Consider the following 21090-nt stretch of genomic DNA (forward strand, 5'->3'; position numbering starts at 1 on the left):
ATAGCAAGCAACATGCAGTAAATAATGAAATAAAAAGACAAGAGCAGATATTGAACATGAAACAATTCATTGCATGTTCATCTTCTTCTTCATGTATAATTTTATAAAACAATATTTTATATTTTGTCTGAAAATGACAAACAATTGGACAAAATATATTTCATTCATAAAATACTACAACGTTAATCGCATATTTTGCCGTAATCCGTAAACAATCGACCCTGATTCGAAATTTACTTGTATGTCTTGTCTCTACCGCCAATACTGCTATATTAATAGATAGGGCAAATTTAAATATATTACAAGAACGAATGACTCCTCATTTAATAGTACCAAATATCATATGAAAAAAAACTGGCACGCAAACTGTATCTCAACACCATGAACTGTATAAACGATGGCTAATATCTCAATTAATTTGAAAGAAAAAGAAAACGAACAATTCCTTTATAGTCCGTAACCGTGTCGAAACGATTTTATCACGCGTACCCGTGGCGCCATCTACCGATAGTTATACTCACTGTAACTCTCCGGATAGAGATTAACCGACGCTATTAATTCAATCCGTGGCCATCGGCGGACGGGCTTTCAACATTAATGTCATAATTATTTCTCTGTCTCGGGGAATTTATTAACCTTAGGAACAATTAAATAACGTTAGAAGACATTCCGTAATGACTTCATAGATTTATATTCACCGCAATTAGAAATATTCTACATACGTTTGAGATTTAAGATTTTTATCAAAGAAATTTTAAATGTATACGTTTTAATACTTTATTATACAAATGAAATATATAATAATTTGTCGGCACCACAGATAATTATAAACGAATTATTAATGATTTTTACAGAGCCGTAATTATTTTGTAATAACTGGATATTAATTTTTACTACAAATATATTTCTAATAAAAAAAATTCATGTATATTTATAAATGAAATATAATTTATCATGGTAATTAAACACAAAGAAAGCTTTTCATGTATCTGCCAAGAGCGATGTTAAGCTCAATGTGTCACGAGATATTATTTTTAATCTTCAAGTAAAATCATCGTTACGCCGGACCACCGTGCAACCGATTTACATATTAATTTGTTATCCAGCCGTAAAATAAAGAAATTGGGTGGACGGATAAAGGTTCCACAATCGGCTCAGAACCATAATATCATTTTAACGCTATCATTTCGGAAACAGACGCGTCTTATACGCCGCTACGATAGCTTAAAGGCGAAACACCGCCTTTAATGAGTTGTTTAGTGCTATACGAGGCTATAATTTGATTTGTGTGTCAAAACAGAATTGTTGTTGAAGAATTTGTTTTCTTTTCTATGGCGCGATAAGTATCGCTAATGTTAGACCACAGATAGTGTTTTAATACGACGATGGCGGATTTTTTGTATTACGAACTTACATAAATCGAATACGTTGTTTTATTTCAAAATGTATTCGGCGAAGATACAAGTGAAAAGCAATTATTTTTTTTAATGACACATTTTAGGTAATTTGAAGAAAAAAAAAAGAAAAAACAAAGATGTAAAGAAAATAAATTATTAATAAACATGAAACAATAATTCTGAAAAATAACGTTTGTATCTAAAAATACACATAATGTTGTATCAAATCACGGAAAATAAAATATATTTCACAATTTACATGTAGATAAAATATTTGAAAATCATACCGCCGCATCGCATTACAGGCGCTGTGTATTCTCTTTCAGTTGACAGTGTCCTCATAAATTCGGATGTTTTGAGTATAAGTCATAACGGAATTTAAGACGCATCTCTTTTATATGCAACTAGCTGTTCGAAAGCTTACTTCCAGAAGAAATAATAATAATAAAACATAAATATAAGAAAGCAATTCAAAAGATTTCAAAGATTAAAAGAATATAATAATGTAATATAATAATAATCCTACTGGAAGAAATTTCTGGTTAGAAATAAGTAGTGCCTGTTGTGTCAGTTATATTTGTATTGTTACTTTAGTGTTTTTATTGTGTACAATAAACTGTTAAATAAATAAAAAATAAATAAATATAAAATAATTATGCTTTTGGTACCATAAATATATTATTCGGTTGCCAATTATCAAAAAATTTAAAAGTAAAGTTAAAATAAACTTCCAAATAATTTTAAAAGTATATATAACGCTTATTTCATTGTTTTGAAATCAGCGCCTGAAAATTTTAAAAAATAAACAAAATATGAAAAGCTTATCATTCTTGAGTCCTATTTTCTTCCGTACGTTATAGACATGTACTAAAATACACTGTAGACATTTGATGGGCACGAAGGGCGTCACGTGATTCGCGACAACAAATCCCGACGGAAGTTGACGTCGTCAAGTCATTTAATCAAATTAAAAGCAATTCGAAGCAATCGCACGGGAGGCGAGATGCGCGGGGAAATGCAATTAGTCAATAAAATTCCCTTTATTGCTTTACATACACGCCCGACCTTCGGTCCGCAAAACGCACGGAATGCGTCGAGGCGACATACGCACAGTGTAGGATATCTCATCATTTACACAGTATACTATGTACTATTGTTTTACTCTTTATTCACCGTAGTTTTTTATTAAATGTTATTTGGTGCCGACAAACTCTACTGCTTTCACAGCTCCGACTAAGAAATCCAGAATCCGCGAACAATATCTCCCTTAAAAGTGTGATCAATTTAAATCTATCATAAATAGTTGCTGTTAATAAATAGTTACTCAGTATCATCATCATCTCAGCCGCAGAACATTCACTTTGTAATAGGGCCGGTCGGTAGCGGCCTGCATAGTCTCTTCCAGCGATTTTAACCAGGTTTTGTGTTCTCCTAAAGTTACTTGCGCTGCGCTCTCCGGTCGTAGTCTGTACTCCAGAAACTTGAAGACCTTCACTGTGGCTTACTTACTGTCACTTCAACTCGCCATTTCACTGGGCTATTTCGGTTGCTTTGTCTATAGATCTCCTCATTCCTAATTCTCTGTCGCAGAGAAAGCCCGAGCATAGCTCTCTCGATGGCTCGTTGAGCGACTTTACTATATCTTCTGGTAGTAAAATACAAGTAATCCCAATTTTGAAAACGATTTTCGTACTTTATAACTATTATGTTGTTTATTATTTCTGAAACGATAGATTTTTGATAAGGTATACCATACATTTATTGACTGAAAATGGTACATTCACCCCTTTAAAATTTTTATAATAATGAGTAATCAATCAGTTTAAACACGTTAAAGGTAACACTGTCGACGTTCTTGCTAGCGAAGTAGAATAAAGCGTTTAAACAAGGAAAACATATTTGGTATAAGTGCATGCAATCGAACGTAACCGAACCTTATTTATCTGTTTCCATTGTACCGCGCTCTCCGGGGCCCGCTGACTTATTTACACCGGGACATGCCGCCGTCTACTCATTTGAAATAAACAAACAAACATTGAATATTGATATACCATGCGTGCTCAGCCCACTCGAGGCCAGGCAAGGAATTCTAATAGCGGTTTTGCATACAAACCGATCATTTTTGCAATACAAAACCCGACGGCACAATGGCCACACATATCTAGATTACGTCCGTATGCGTTCGTCATTTTAATAACGTCCACTTGGCGCTTATCTTCATTAGCTTGCAAGCACCGACCACGTCCGTCTAGACTGCCCGACAACTGCGCTGCATCTATTTTGCTGCGATCTTGTCATATATTTACATTTATCTATTTCTTGTGATCGAGCGTATTGAAAGTCATCGCCTTAAAATACACCCAGCGGTTAACAAGTTGGACTTATAAACACTTTAATGAATCCTTACATGAAATTATTAAGTTAAATATTTTGCATCTCCACTAATTTAAATTTGCTAGATATGTGTTTTCGCTGTCATTTATAATGTACTCTGGAAAAAGAAGGATCTGTATCGGCGTGACGATCCAGGATATCAGTTTAACGTTTCTGATGACGAATAATATTCAGTTAATAAATACACGTCAATTTGGTTCTTCTCTCTATTATATTAGGCTCTTTCAGAATTCTCAGAGGATAAAAAATAAGAATCTTTTTGTGTATGTGTTAGTTTTTTGACAAACCCACAAATGCGGGGAAAAACTTAATTATGTATTTAGGTGACTGAAATTAAGATAAAACCATTCTCTCTACCTTCCGGGAAAACATCATACTCGATTGATTATAGATGATATATACTACTAATAATAATTTTTGTTTTAGCCATAACCCTTTGTAATATTCAAGACTGGGGGTCTAGATTAGTCTTTACAGTAAATCATAAGTAGTTCATAATGTAAGACTAGCACCGAATCTGTGTCTCACACTACACACGCTTATTCGATGAACCTTTATCTATTATATAATTATTATATATCATTATAATTTAGCTAAGATTGTAAATGTGAGTTAATTTTATTATCAATTCGTATACGAATATTGATAGGTCATTATGTTATACTAATACGTATATTTACAATATTTCAAGGCCAGGATCACAGATTCTAAATAATTGCGATGCAAATTATGAAAGCGATACTAGAAAAAAAAGGCATTAAAGTACAAAAGATTAGAGCCACACATAAAAATAAGCTTGCTTTACTTTTGTTTGTTTGTTCCCTTTACGATTAACTCTGTAGTAATGCTTCTCGAAAAAATTATCAAAGAAACTAGTAAATATCCTAAAACAGTCTTAAGGATGTTGAAGAGATAAAACAGTTTGGGAATGACTTGCTTTATTTATTAAATTAAGGATTAATTTAATAAATAAAGCAAGTCATATTAAGTTTTTAAGTAAGCGCTTCTCAGATTTTGATCTGAGGCAAACCTTGGAGCGTTTGGTATCATTTTAGCTTTAAGTTAAAAGATGCTATTTTAGGGGAACTTAATTTTCTTCTTAACTCCTAGTTTCTATAAAAACTAGATAACATACTAATCATAGTTAATAGTAGTATAATATTTCAACTAGGAGTGTTTTTTTAGTTTCTACGAAACATAAAAAAAACGCACAAGGCGCTGTGAAACGCAATAAACCACTTAAATTGAATGCCTAGTGCTATAATTTGTATCGCGTAGGGGTCACCCTGACGTATCATTAGCCGCGGACCTTCCCGCCGGAGCAACCTGCTTAAGTAATATTTTAACCTGTAATGCTTGGTTATGACATTTATTCTTTTTCACTCGTAATACAATCATGTCCCCCTGCCAACCAGTAAATGTATTAAAATGTAGTAAACCTAATTCAATATAAAAACTTCGTGGTTATGTTAGTAATAGTACTATAGAAAACAAGGCCTACAACATATTTATATTTGTTAAAATAACTGCAATTAGCTAACATATATCAATTGTGAACTAATTAGATTTTACATTTTTCCTTTTTTATAGCATCGGAGAGAATAAAATGCTAACCCAAATACATCGAGTTGTTAGTTTGTTGTGGTGGCCTCTCTTATATATGCGAATCATTTCGTAGTATGAATTATAAAAATGTTAGTTAATAATACTCACAAAATAATAATCACAAATACCGTCCTATCGCATCAGCTATTGGAAGTTCGAAAGCATTGAAACTAGGTTCGATGAATCGATGTGAAGTCTGATGTTGCAACAAACACATTGTATATTCTTTTTTTCTTTCCGAAATTTAGGCGTTTGTATATAGATAGGGTTCTTAATTCTTGACAAGAGTATCATTATTCAATACTCCAACTCGGTCAAGATTGCTGGATGTACACGCCAATTTTTTGTCCCTTATACACCCTTTTCAGAGAATCTTTCTTTTTCGTAAACAATGATCACTATTTTATTCATAAACTGCACGCTTTTCAGTTATCGAAGCTACAACCTACGATGCCTAGTCACAGCCTTTGACCATTTGCCTGTCTGCCATTTAAAATTGGTAGTCAAGTACAGTATTAGTTCTGTGATAATCACATGTTTGTCGAATATATTATTTTTTATACAATTTGTTATGTATGCAACATATGTAAATTATTTTCATAGAATGTATTTACATAGAAGCATACACCAATATATTTATATGTCTGTAAATCTATAACATTAAATAAATTAGGAAAATACTTGATATCTTCGCAGTTCCCTATTAGTATTCAGTTATATTTAATTCAAATCGACAGGAATTATCGCGTAATAGATATACCATAGCTGCCACCTTTGAAGGAGGTCGTGATCGGCTCATGTATCATTCAAAGGCGAATGAAATAATGACCCCGTATCACAACAGGGGTGAGAACGATGACAGCGCACCTCGCAAGTCTATTACATTTTCTTTTAAAAGTAAATTTATTATTTACAGCTTTTTTCAAACCATTATCAAGTTAATGGTAGTTAGTACATTCCTGTACCTTTATCGTCGTCATTGTTTCATCCAATAGAAGCCTATAAACCTCCTTTAAAAAATATCTAGGGCAGAATATACGATAATAGCATCGCTTGTCGGGGTGGCGATAGCAGTGTATGGTACACAGAGGAATCTGCTGCCCATCCTCTGGAAACTTGTTCCTAAGCAGCGGCAATCTTTTATAATCGATGCACAAATTGTAAATTATTTACAATTTTGTCCCGGGAATCGAAACCATCACCTACGATCTTCTAACGTTGAGCAGTTACCACTGTACAACGTGCCCCTATGTATTTAAAAAAATAATCGCTCACGGGAAGCACAAACTAAGAATCCCATCAATAGATACGTGTCAGATCTTCGTTGATTCTTCTTTATTAATTAGAATGCGATTCATTCTGAAGAAATACCTGCGTAAAACGAAAGGAGCACTTGAATTCGACTACAAGCGCCATCTGTCGGATAAGTTCGAAATTATAGCGATCGAATACACACTTGAATGCTAAAATTTAATTGCGTATCGTAAATACAAGGCTTTATATGATTCGCAAAATCGTAATAATGTTATTTTTATCGAACATATTTACTTACTATTTTTACTTCTGGAGCAACAGCGCACTTAATGCCTTACAGACATTCTCTACAAGTCAACTTAGTATTGATACGCCAAAGAATTTAAAAAATATATAACACCTGCGTACAGATAGAACTATTTCATTTTACAATTGTGTTCATTACACAAAACTTTTATTAATTGTCTAATTTAAAATAAAGCTTTTTCTACAACAAAAGGACGATATCCATTATCGAAGTTCAGTAGAAATATTTATAACATTTATACTTACAAACTTATTATATATTTGAGCTAATTAAAAAAAGTGAAAAAAAAATTAAAAAAAAAACATTTCGACCATTCATTTACAGTATATAGTAGTCATTCGCAGTTTTCAAGCAAAATATAATAGAAATATCTAAAAAGGTTTTTTCTTATGTTGGTAATACATCGAGGAGGTAAGAGGTTTTAGGAGGAGGTGAGGGGTATATTCAATGGAACTATTACAGGGCATGCAAGTTGCAAGCGAAGGGGTCGGTGCCTAGAAAGTACATAGATCAAATAGAAATCACTTGAACACCGGGTACCATTTGCGTAGAATTGACGGACTTGGAAATGTTAGCGGAAGGAGAGAAAAATTGTAACCTTTGAATTAGTGTGAAAAGTAAACTTTGTTATCTGAAGATGTCTGATGAAAAATAATTCATAATAAATTTACAATTGATATTTATTGCGAAACTATTAAAATTTTACATAATTTGTTTTTTTTTCATAGTAACACGTTTCTTTAGGAACCAGCATATGCGATCATAATAACTATCATACTGCTTGTTTTAATATTTGTGCAACTTATGGACTATAGGACGCCCACTGATGATTATATATACACCTCCATACATTTATAATAATAATCGGATATGGGAATGAGTAAATCTGTAAGGAACGAGAATAACTGACATAGCCCAGTGGATTTTCAAGTTGGAGTTACGGCTGTTAGGTCACGTATTGCACAGCACATGCGGTGTTGGGGCTTGGTTCTGGAATAGATGCCACGACTGGCAAACACAGCCTTTGACGTCCACCTAGATGGTGAACAGTCGACTGTGTTAAGGACAGCGTGAGAGACTGGATTGAGGTCGCCTCCAACTGTCAGTGAACGTAGACTACTTCAGAAAAAAAATGAAATTGACAAAAAGTTAAAGAAACTAGTTACGCTACAAAATAATTTTTCAAATAAAACGAACTGGGTCAATTCGAGTCGAAGATTTTATCTTTAATTCAAATAATAATTAACAAATAACAGTTGTTCTGCCGAGCGATGCTGTGTAACTGTGCAAGTGGCCTAAGTAATGAACGAACTGAGGAGAGTACTTCTGATGAATTGCAACTATAGCGAGCTGGCGATTCGATGAATTGCGACCAATTACGATTGCTCCCAATAAGGCGCGTCGAACAACCGCTTGTTTGCAATAAAATGAACCTAACAGCCAACGATGACGACGGCGCAAATACAATCGGATAGAAAATGAATACATTAAACAGGAATTATTGCCGTCACGTTATACAACATCGAGAATGTTTACAGTCAATCAAGAAATTGTGAAAATTTTATCATCAGTTTACATTTTATCCACGCAATAACATTATATTTAATTTAATTTTAACAGAAAGTGTTCTAAATTGACATAAATGTGAGCTTACATTGATGTAACCGCTTATGAAAATTAAATATTTAAATAAACACATATTTTTTAACAACCTGATTGTAAAAATTAATAGTTGAGGTCGAGCTGAGTGGTCTTCTGTTCTAGTATCATAGGAGACCCGAACTAAGGCGCTCGAAGGAGTAGAGCTATGATACCTATAAAAGAGGTTTAAGCTACTGCACTTAACATTTAGCCATTTGCGCAACGGTATCCTCGTCGTTTCAGCCAGTAGACACATTTGCAAGGCGTAGGCCTATCCAAAGATATCTATGGGAGTATATAACATAATCGCCACGATTCGCAAATGGGTTAACGATCGCAGAGTATTACAGTACTCAGAGAACACTATTGGCCATCCTCTGGAAACTTGTTTGAGGGCAATGGCAATCCCTTATGTTTAATGCTAGAAGTATGAATTATACGAGTTTGTATTCTAGAAGTCGAGCCCGTGAGCAACGATCTCATGTTTCAATCCTCTACTGCTGTGCTACCACTGTTATGTAGTTGTCAGCAGTTTAGTCTATCCAGAAAACTAAAACCTGTTAGAGTTGTCTCCCGAACTGCAGTAGATTTCGGATTCCTCAAAATTATATTACGTTGTTTCGTTGCACGAAACTGCGTTGTATTTTTAAGGAGTTCTAATCTTCAAAATTATCTAACTGAAGTGGATAAAACTATCACATTCTTTAAAAAAACGCTACATAAGCTATAAATATTATAGCACATACTCACCGGTCTTTCCACTGATGATCCGGTGGCAGTCTCCAGGGTAATGAGTGACTTCGCCTAATGGATGATTTTTGTCACTAAATCATGACCCATTTCCCAATCCTGCGACTAACAACATTTGTACCTGATAAATATAAAATATTCTTAATAACAATAAATGTTTATTATTTTAGTTCAAGTTTTTGTCTTTAATTTTATCTTTTAAATTGTTTTGAATTAGTAATTTGTGTATATATTACTGTAGTGCGTAATTAATGTTAATATTTATTTTTTTCTCCGTCTTTTATATGTAGCATGGTCAAATCAATTTCTATTTTATACTTATTAGTTATTAACTGCGTCTAAAACCTGAAAACTGTACATAAATTAACGGATTTTCTTTCTAATGTCGCATTAAAGTGAATCTATTAAATCAAAAATTATAACATTAACATATACCTGTTAAAAATTCTGTTCAACTGATAATGAAAATCTATGTTTGTAAATTTATAAACCACTGTTCCAAATAGTTACAAATATTGTAGCTATCTATATTGCCATACTTAAATGTTATAAAAATTGTCTTTATAATCTAGAACGAGTTTAAATCGTGTTCTTGGAAATCACTACTGACAATGTTGCGTTGTAATCTAGAAGTTTCGCAAACAAAATATAATTTAACAATATCTATTACGTTGTAGATATAGGTCGTTTTAGTTCATAGTTTTGATTATCCATTGTGAATAAGAAGTGAAACGATCAAGTTCCTAAGCTGTCTAAAGTGTGTTACGCAGACGATCCTGAACTCGATGCACAAGTATCAGCCGAGGTTCCACCTGGTGCGCGCCAACGACATCCTCAAGTTGCCGTACTCCACCTTCAGGACTTACGTCTTCAAGGAGACAGAGTTTATCGCCGTCACCGCATATCAGAACGAGAAGGTTCGTTAACCAATATTATCGTTATTCATTACTTCACAAGTCAGGTTATATACTTCAAGTTTTATGAATTTTTAATAATTAAGAAAAGTACAATGTTGTTCTACAGACTATGAGCTCACTTAAACCTATTAATTCTAAAATACTTCAACTTAAACTATTAACTTATTTCCCTATTTTCTAAATTCTATGCTTTTGATGGCTGGACTGACTCAAAATGTGTATGATCTTGTTGTATTCCAATTGCTAGAACATAAGTCTACTCAAAAACTGTCTATTGACCTCATTCACCCACCACATGTCTTTCGGATTCAAAGCTAGGACAAATAATTAATCTTTGCGATATTTGAAGAAGAAAAGCCAAGAAGCTAAGTTAGTCCAAAGAATAATGGTAAAAATACAATAATGTATATTTTACTTTCAAATATTCACCTATATATCTAGTCGTGAACTTATACCGAAATTAATTAATTATTATAATATTGACAGTCATAATTACGTTTTTGTTCATAAGATGTAGTTATCAGATCACTCGACCATCTCAACAAAGATTGCCCAATTATAATTTTATAGCTTAGGTTTCGAATGAAGTATATTAAATGTTTATCACTAGATTATTTAACTGTAACAATGGATGCCTATGTACCTGTCAAGTAGTGTCAATATTGTTCAATATTGTTAATTGTTCACAGATAACCCAACTGAAAATAGACAACAACCCGTTCGCCAAAGGCTTTAGGGATACAGGAGCGGGGAAAAGAGAGAAGAAGTAAGTATCTATTCTTTAAAGTCTACCACTAATCTATCTATTATTGTTAGACATATTATTAATAGTTTTTTTACCGATGATGCCTTACTCACAGTCACAAGTATGTTCTGGCCTGGGTTGAACACGCGCTATGAAATCCTGGTAAAATCTTAATAATAACAAATGGGAACTTTCAGCTCTAACCTAAAACGTTGAGGCACCAAACCAAGACACTTAATATTATGGTAAAAAAACCGGCTTAACATATGCCATATTTATTGTAAGATTAACGAGAAAAAAGGTATTATTTATACAAGATAATGAGAAAGATATCTCGTTCACACGCAGCCAGGCTACAAGCCATACTCGCCGTCGAAGCACACGCATGATATTGCCACGTCATCAACATTATTTCAGCTATAGCATCCACTGCTGGACATAGGTTTCCCCCGTAGAAAAATGTACATAACTATACATGACAGAGATGCTTTTATGGATAGAATATATAAAAAGTTTTCGTAAATGAAATCATTAACTTTACTTTTCTTTATTCCTATAATAAAATTGAAACTAAAGTATAAAATCTTGCCTAAAATTAATTTAACGTGCAATAGACTCTCCATGGCTTGTGATATGAAACATTATATATAGCTTCTAGCAAGCCTTTTAGATATAAATAAATAAATACATATACGCCACGTACCAGACAGATTTTCCCTGTAGGAGCTTCTCTAGAGTTTTCTACGCCACGAATTTTAAATAATTTTAACTAGTCGAGCGATGATTTAACCGTCTCGGGTACTTAAATCGAGTGACTACAATAGAACCTTAGAGTATAATTTCTGTGAAGAGTTCTAAGCTACGGTTGGTGCATTGAAATATCTAATAATATCTGATACATCGGTAATTTGTGTCGGTTTTACATAGCGCGGTCGTAGCTGCTTTTACTTTAAAGATCACGATCCTTCTAGATTTGTAAAATTTGAAAATACTCTGTAGTATAGTGTTTCTATGGTTCAATGTCCTATACATCCTTTTACCATAGGATCCCATATATTGTTTAGAAAGCTTCTGTTGCTAGATTAAAAAAATATCAAACAACTTTTACATTCCGAGGGTTACTAAATTGTAAAGTGTTCGCTTCCATGAAATTTAAATGTGTATTACATTTTAAATATTGTATAAAGTGTAAAACACAGTTGCGTCTCTTTCGCCTGCTTTTAACAGCCGAACATGTGATCGATTTAATTTGACGTCAATAGATGTTATTCATTGTATATTGAATAAAGAATTTTTTAATTTAAATTTGTTAAATGTAGAAGTATGTAATCGGTACAGTGGAAGAGTCTATGCAAATGATCAGTAAAGAGCGGTCGGTAGTGAAAGGCGAAAGATTAACAAGGCAAATGCGCCAGTGCTTAATGCGAAGTGAGCGGCTAACGAAATTAGCTCGCTATCTGTGAATCGCTCCAAATTAATTAGGACACGAGCGGCTACGTCCCAAATGCACCCCGTGGTAGGGACACCAGGAATACTAGTATTTCCTTAAATAAATCCTTATTCGACTGTATCTTGTGCATATAATTATTATACATTTAAGTAATAAGATATTCAATCATTATCACCATCATTTCAGCAGCAGGACCTCCACAACTAGACATTAGCCTCTCCTATAGATTTCTAATAGGGCCGAAGATCTTAACAGAACCATTGGAAAATATCCAGCTAACATAAATATTGTAAAATTTCACACTGAAAACTTTGTATTAATTTCAATGGTTGGACATATATAGTACGTTAGGCATAGTACAGTACATAATTGAGGTTTCGCAAATTGACTCTTAGCTTATAGATAAATGTCACCTTCTAAGCCCGAACGTTAATTATCCCAATCGTATGACATAGTAATGGTTACCCTAGTCGACACCCAACACGACACAGCGCCGTTGAAAATTCAAATTAAGCCAATCCGGCGCCTCCTTATTCGTGTTCGGTTTATACGTAGCGAGGCAATGCTCGAAATGGTGGAGTCATTCTACTTGGCGCTTTTTTCCAGGCGTCTTTAGCGTGCAAGGGAGAAAATTGGATTTCCGCGATAAAATCGGCTTTGGTTTTTTCTACCGCGTAATTTGCCCGCGCCCCGGGGGACGGCTCGTGGTTCTAATGTCTAATTCGTTCGAAGACTCGATCAGTGTCTGTGAAGTTTATCCGGCGCCAGAGACGAATAACATTTTCTGAAATCATATTTACTTTTTATGATACAATATACAGAATGATTGGTTATAGATGTAAACGCTCATATACTGTCAATTAATGTTACGATACATAACACCGAAATGTTAATGATTACATAAATATTTAATAAGGGTACGCATAAAAAGTGTTTACAAAATTCGGGTTGCTATTTATATTAATAATTGTTTATTTACCGTCCTTGCAGACTTTGTACAACAAGTTTGTATATGTTAAACAATTTTTTCTTTACATAATAAAGTTTAAATATTGATATAATAATTGACACAAAGCGACCTATGTTAAATTGTTATTTTAAAACTATATAGATATAGAGACTAAGCTATCAAAATATACGTAAACAAAGTAAGTGTTATTTTCCACACATCGAAGGCAGCTTTGAAAAGCACACGTCCGAGTGAGAATTTAATTCGCTTACTTAACATTTTGCGCCGGAACCGAGCGCGCCACAGCTTCCGAATTAGAGGGCAGCACGGTCCCTGGACGGCGGAAGCTCATCTTTTCAAAATGGCCGCCGACCGGAAGCGTGGGAAACGTGAGCGTTTTGACAAACGCCGCGCTCGTGAAAAGCGGGGACACATGCCGCGCATAACTCATCGTTTCCCTTTGTGACTGTAGGGAGCGCATGCATTTTTAAACTCGGGATTTTTGTACATATTTTTAGTACAACTTTAATAAAAAAATATACATATCTCTATAAAATTTGATCAAAAATGAGTAAATGTATATTTGGCGGTTGTAAATAAAGCAAGACATTTTTTATTTTTAAGATCCATTATACTAGGTGGCTAGTTATAAATATTAATGGGGTTGCCCTGTCTAAAAATCAACGGTTTCAGAAATAATAAATAACGAAATGATACTATATTATCACATATTATAATTATTCATTTCTATCCCTGCAGGCTTTTTACCGCTAGAAATTATTAGCCTATCGCATTACAATAGAAAAATAAACTAATGTAGTACATTTCGAGAAGACCCTTTTATACATAGCGTATAGAAATAGGTATAAAAGCTTGCTGATAACTGAGCTATACATTCACCCCTTTATAGCTTGTGTAAATACATCAATGATAAATTTAATATTACAAATATGTTATTGATCATAAATATTGGTTTGTTTTTACAATCAATAAAGGATAAAACATTACAACAATAACCTATATTAAAACAGCTGTAAATTTATTACAACTATGCCAAAAGTTTCCTTTCGCAAAATAATATTATTAAGTAATGTCCGTATTTTGAAAATTTCATGGTAAACCTAGTCGCAATGGTGAATTATGGCAGACGATTGTTCGCATACCGGCCGCGTCTGAACACCGAGCACATCGCCTTTGAGACCGCACAATGTAATGTGTTTTTACACGGAGTTTTGTCTACATTAGTACAATTATAATTAAGATACCTTGCATGCTCATATTTGTCTGAATATTTACAGAGATTCGTTCCCAAGAGCACGTATGGGACAATATTGATAATTACAATTATAATTAATTCTACCGTAGCATATCCAGTGCTAGACATGGGCTTCCTCTATAGTTTTTCAACAAGACCGACCGACGAACTTGAAAGGATCATCTGTCCACGTCGTGGGTGCACATTAAACGCTACACTTGACGGCCTGTGGTCCTTTCAAAACATTAAGACCTCGGCAGCCATCTGTTCTGCGCTATGTGACCCATTGCCACTTCAACTCACCAATTCGCTGGACAATATCGGTTAATTTCGATATTTCATATGATCATATAAAATTTTGTTCAAAAAAAAATTCAAAAGCTATGTCGTGATTTATTACATAGTTTAATTACTATTTATTTAATAATCTGCGTTCTTGTTTTACGTAATATTACTAGTTTGACAAATTATTAATGTTACGAGTTGTAATAATAGTTCCCACAGCGTTGGTATCACGGGGGAACTCTTTACAAAAAAAATCGGTACATAATTCAGAAGCTACATACTACAGAATTTATGAACAAAATGATATCAGAACAATATAACTTAGCAAATAAATAACATTAAAAATCTTAGTTTAGAATTTAAATAAATTTGAATTTTGAATTCCGAACCAAACTACCGGATTTGACAAAAAAGCATGAATTTACGTTACAATTAGACCATGTTGACGCGTGTCTATGGAATAACTCAGTTAGGGATTTTTTAAATTTACTATGTTAGCTTTGCCGACATAATTTAACATAATTTTGGTGATTATAAAACCCTTCCAATACAACATTACGGAGAATCTTCTTATATTTAACACCGCTTCAGAAATCACAGACAACTCTAACCATTGTGGCGTCGTTATTTTTTTCTAACAGTACTTACGAATATTCCTACACCTTCAACAACTACTTTATATCAGTCTGGTACCTACAAAATATGTACCCTACAATAATTTGTTTTCAATAATTTTGTTATTACGTTCACGCATTGTTCATCATGTATATTTTATAAATCATCTCGATATGAAATTTTATTAATTTTTAACTGTAATTCTAATATACTGCTTGGCACTGTTATTGCCATATAACATTATTATCTCTATGTTACATATTTATATCCACTCTCGACCACTAGGCTCTCTACAATATGCTACTAATTATGCTCGTACCAACGAGACCTAAGTTTTGGTCACGTCACCCGCAGACAACATCAACAGGATGCCTTTAGGGAAATTAAAGTCTTTTCTTGGACCATCACCTGGAGTCTTCACTTCACACTGGACTTTTCATTGCTAGTGGCCTGATGAATAGTGAATAGTATGAAAAAAGCTCGACATCGATTCCGTCAAAGCAAGTTAGGAAACATGATTTTTAGAAATATAGAGATAATTGAGAATATGAAGCTAAATACATATTTAAAGAGACTTTCCATATGAATACAGTCAATCTATTTAAAGAGAAGATATTACTTTATTTCTGTTTGAACGGCACCGTATACTGAAATTTCTGTGATTACCAGATGTGAATAAGGCGTTCTAGTTTAACATTTTAAGTCTCTATCGATCTCTATGATGACGACTACTATCTTTAGCGTGGTTACTTTATAAGTGCGTTAGGATTTTCTTCAGAATCTTTCATTGCTCCCGCATTTGTTCCCATCTCGGGGCAGCCCAAGACTCTCTTTCGGTGATGCTCCAGACTCTTTCACCATCGCAGTCAACACTCGCGCAGCCGTGGTTTCTTTTAGTGACATACCTAAGCCGGCTAAAGGCAAGTCGATTTTTCAAAAGTCTGTGGCAGGTTAAAAAGTATTATCACGGTTTAGACTCATCACCTTAGAGTGCACCTTTAGGTGAATGTTCTACATGTTTCCTCACTTACGAATTTAAAAATCAAAATCAAAGAACACGAAGAAGTAACTTCAGTAAAATTTAAAACAATCGGAGTAATCCTCTAAATTCAATTTGTCAGCCCGTTATCCGCGAGACAATACGGAGGGAATCAGAGCGCCTCTTTAGTACACCGTCCTTGTCTTGCCGACGACAATGGATTCAATAAAAAGCTTCCCATCCGAGGGGTCTTCGGCTAACTGCAGCGGTTTAGGGATAAAAATTTGGCAAAATTACAAGGCGGGCCACCCCTGCGTCACCAGTTTACATTGTAACGTGAACACCCTAATACGCGTTTAAGTTATGGTTGCCAAAACTAAACCCAGTAGAATGCCCAGCTTAAATTTTAATCACTAATTCATTATCGAAGCCGTTGAAACAATTCCATTCTAAACATGAAACACTGAAATTTTTTTTCCTATTTTTAAAAGGAAAATACGACTTTTTAATTTTTTTATAGAAACTATGCAAACCTGCTGATTTTCTAACTCGATAAAGTTTAAATTTGAATAATAATTAGTACATAAAAGCGTATGAAAAATTTTCACGTGTGAATTTTAAATGTTTAAACACATGTTTTTGTCTAGAATGCATTTTTCTTCTTAATGGAAAGTAAAATTTATTTTTAATGGTGTTGACGGTAAATCTTCTAATCAATTGGAACCACGCTAACGTGATAATTTTGTAAGCCGATAATGTATTATAGATATATAAACGTTTACTTTTTCTCTACAACAAAATTATTTTTTATTTTCTTTATAAAACATCATTATAGACATATGAGAATACCTTTACAGATCCATATACGTTATTGTAACTTAGTTGCCGTCTTTTCCGAATCAAATTATCACTACAAAATTTAGTAATTGTTATTAATAAGTATTAATTGTTGTTAGTGATTTTTTATTGGTTCATATTTATTATAAATTTAAATTCCGAACCAGTAATGCAAGTAATTAGTAATAAATATTTATTTAAATATTAAAGTTATTTTTTTATTAATTTCTTTGTGGCAACCCTGAGAACAGGGAAAGGGAAAATTAAATTCTATCAGTCGGCGATGAGACGAGTTAATAAAATGAATTTAACGCGGGTCCCCAGTAATCAGAAACTCCTGCGGCAAGATGAGGCGGCCGGGGCCCGTAAAACAATGCGAGCCACAAACAGTTGTTTGTTTTTCGCGGCGACAGAAGGCAAATAATTGCTACCGCACCGTGGCTTTTGGGGTGACAGTTTTAAATCTTTTTAAATGTTCTACTTTCATATGGCGCTCTTTTTAACCTCTCGCATTTTTTGCTACACATTACCGTTCAAACGGTTTGGAACGAAAAATAAAACAATGCCCTTTCAACGTATTCATGCACAGAAATATAAAGTGGGCTTTGATATTTATTTTAACCATTACATCATTAACACACTTGTACATTTATTTACATTTAAAATTAGATTTTAAAAACTATTATTGTGTATTTACGAGAACCAACTGCTATTAAATTGGTTTTAGTATGTACTAGAAGCGATCTCGGAGTTTTGTACTTATTTTCTTCTGTCTTCTTTATTACCTGGCACCCAAATTAAGAGTTGTCTTACTAAAATCAAAAGGTTGACATTAATTTATACAAGTCAATGTTATCAAGTAAGGATAAGTTAATCTAATAATAAGCTATAGTTAGTCGAAGCTTCATTAGGCTAAGTTTATGTTGAATAAGTTAGCTTGTATTAGTCTATAGTCTGTAGAACCATAGACCATGTCAGATTTCTTCATAAAGTAACATTTATCACTATTATATATCGTAACGTTAAAAACACTGTCCTTCCAATTACTAGACTAATGACGCATTTGATAGACTTTACGTATGAAAGAGCATCTAATAATGTGCAGGAAGCATCATCCTAAATTATTTCTGGCAAATCTGCAGTAATAAGTAGTATTATTATATTTAAAACTTACCGAACATATACGAACTTTCCTAATAATGTTATTATTTCATTATTAAGGGTGATTAGAAATAGGTGCCTTAAAAATGTAATTGTACAGCTCATTTGTTGTCAATTAAAAGTTTTCAGAAATAATAAATAATGTAGTAAGAAAAATAGTTTTCAAAATTCAGATTACAACACATAAAAATATTATTATGTATATTATTACTATCTGTCCCCGCAGGCTTTATATTTTCAGAAGTTATTGGCCTATCGCATTTTAATAGAAAAAATAAATTAACACAACTAATTTCATAGTCATCACAATAAACAGAGTGAATATATTCCTATTAATTATCATCTTTTTATGTATAAAAGTATTAAAGCTTACCAAATGAATATTTCGTAATTTTAAATTTTTACTGTAATAACCAATCATCCTGTATATAGAAGATATCCTTTGATAAGGGCTTATTTTTCGGTCTTTAAGTTTAAAAGTGCACACCTCCGTGAAAGGGCAGCGGTTTAGGGATTCAGTACTATCATTAGGAGATGATTAACCTTTCGGCGGTTGGGGGTCGCGTCGCTCCATTACCCAAAATGTCAAACGTTTGACACCCTCGCAGGGTAGAAAGAAAAGTGCAAACTGTCGCATTCAATTAAAAACCTTTCTATGTCTACAATGTAAGATAGATGTTACTTATAACATTTCCGTTTCCAATCTGTGCTCTTCAAAAGTAAAGAGTTTATTAACTTATTTATTTACATTATTATCACTTGGCCTTTAAGTTCTGAAATGGAACATTCTTAAAAATAATGTCCACCCACAAAGTGGTCAGACGACCTTGTTGAGATTGACCAAAGATGCTAGATAACAGCCGCTTCCTACTGGTCCTATTACAAAAATATAAACCAAGCCCATTTTCTGCCGTGGACTTCCTTCGGATGAAGTGATGGTGATTATCAACTTATAGTTATTTATACCATTTGAGTTCATCGTAAAAAAAAGTTTCCCCATGTTCTTCAAAATATTGTACTGTATTGTAGCACTTGTTATTTATTGGTATTTATGTAATACCACATAAATATATATATGTTCTTATATATACACATATAAGCATATGTGTATGTATTTATATATATATGTATTTTTGTATATTTGAATGTGTGTATAATAATGTATGTTTTTGTATGTATGTACACCCTAAACTGCCCTCTCCTTCATGTCTCTCATCTCCATCCAAAGCTTGTTTGACAGTGATTGCGTCGAGCGATAAGACCGCCTCTTGTACCTTTGTATGAATTGTTTCTTTTTTTTATCTATGGTGTAAAAATGTATAAATAAATAAATAAGAACTTAGTGCATTGTACATTTGCCTATCGAGATATTATAAGAGATAGATCTAGTTTTAATATCAAAAGAGCCACGTTTCATAGGACACTGAATTAATTATTTAAACCGGCATTCCTCAAAGGGAATACCTGAATATGTCCATATATATTCTCATATAAATATACATGTAAATAATAAACTAAGGAGTTTGTAAACTTGAAATCTGTTTAAAATGTTGGTTAAACATTCGCAAATTTAAAAATAAGTGCTTTTATTTTTGAATGCATGTATGTTTTTGTACACTATATATAGATGGAATAACGGTGAACTTGATGCCGATGGTATTCTCTACCGACTAGTCAATAAAAGTGGTGCTGAGTTAAATAATTAACATATTCATAGCTTTAGAAATAAGCGGATATCATGAAAGAAAAAGGTAAAAATAAAAAAGATTAAAAATATGTCTATACTCGTATATTTAATTCATAACAATGTTGATACTTTTTTTATAAAGATGTTTACTTATCTAATAGACTGAGACAAATAAAATACGTTAACATATCATTCTTAATTCACAATTTGTTTTCATTAGAACAAATTATCTAATTGCAGGCGAGTATGATTCATTTTTGAAGAAACCTTTTTGAAGTACAAAAGAGTTTACGATTAATCATTATTAAGACAGCGTTACGTGATTTGCTTGAATTGACCTTTCAAAGACTGGATGCGAGTGGCTGTTAAACACCTACACACCGGTGTCCATCGCGGCGCACTACTGGGGATTCCAAAGCCCGGCTATAAATAATAACAAGCGTTGCACCGGCACGTAAGCCACTCGCATTGCGGTTAAGCCACGCCTTATGATACTTGTCATCGCCTAAGTACTAACGATAATTCTCCTGCAGTTATTCAACAGACTTTAACAGTTACAATACAGTTTTATTACATTGTAATAAACGATGTAATCAGATAACACCGATCGATTGAGTAATGTCACTACATCATGGGTTTAATTACTGTAAAATGTCTACTACTGTGTCTTTAACATTCACTCAAAACCCACACTTACATTGCATTCTCACTAGTTCCAGCAAGTAGGACTACACTATATGAAAACTAGGAGAGGCTGAAAACATGCTCGGCTCATGTCTACTATGCCGGTCAGCATAAGCTAAATGCCATAAAACACAAGCTGCTTCCTTCTGTCTTCATTATATCTCGAATAGAAGAAAAT

The 21090-nt window shown here is 33.4% G+C and overlaps 1 protein-coding gene across 6 annotated transcripts in view; it reads left to right on the top strand.

Moving 5' to 3' along the window:
• The window catches only part of LOC137924038 (optomotor-blind protein-like), a 135826-nt gene that overhangs the window by 110558 nt on the left and 4178 nt on the right, over positions 1-21090 (top strand). For 4 of the 6 annotated variants that reach the window (XM_068767340.1, XM_068767343.1, XM_068767344.1 and 1 more), the window contains 2 exons: positions 10107-10265; positions 10955-11031. In XM_068767340.1, coding sequence (XP_068623441.1) covers positions 10107-10265; positions 10955-11031 — 236 coding nt within the window. The remainder of the gene's footprint in view (positions 1-10106; positions 10266-10954; positions 11032-21090) is intronic. The other 2 variants (XM_068767342.1, XM_068767346.1) reach the window with 1 other exon arrangement.

The sequence above is a fragment of the Battus philenor genome, unplaced genomic scaffold, assembly GCF_028537555.1.
Source record: "Battus philenor isolate CCGP_79_NKW_IND1 unplaced genomic scaffold, ilBatPhil1.0.hap1 SCAF_23, whole genome shotgun sequence".
Taxonomy (NCBI): Eukaryota; Metazoa; Arthropoda; class Insecta; order Lepidoptera; family Papilionidae; genus Battus; species Battus philenor.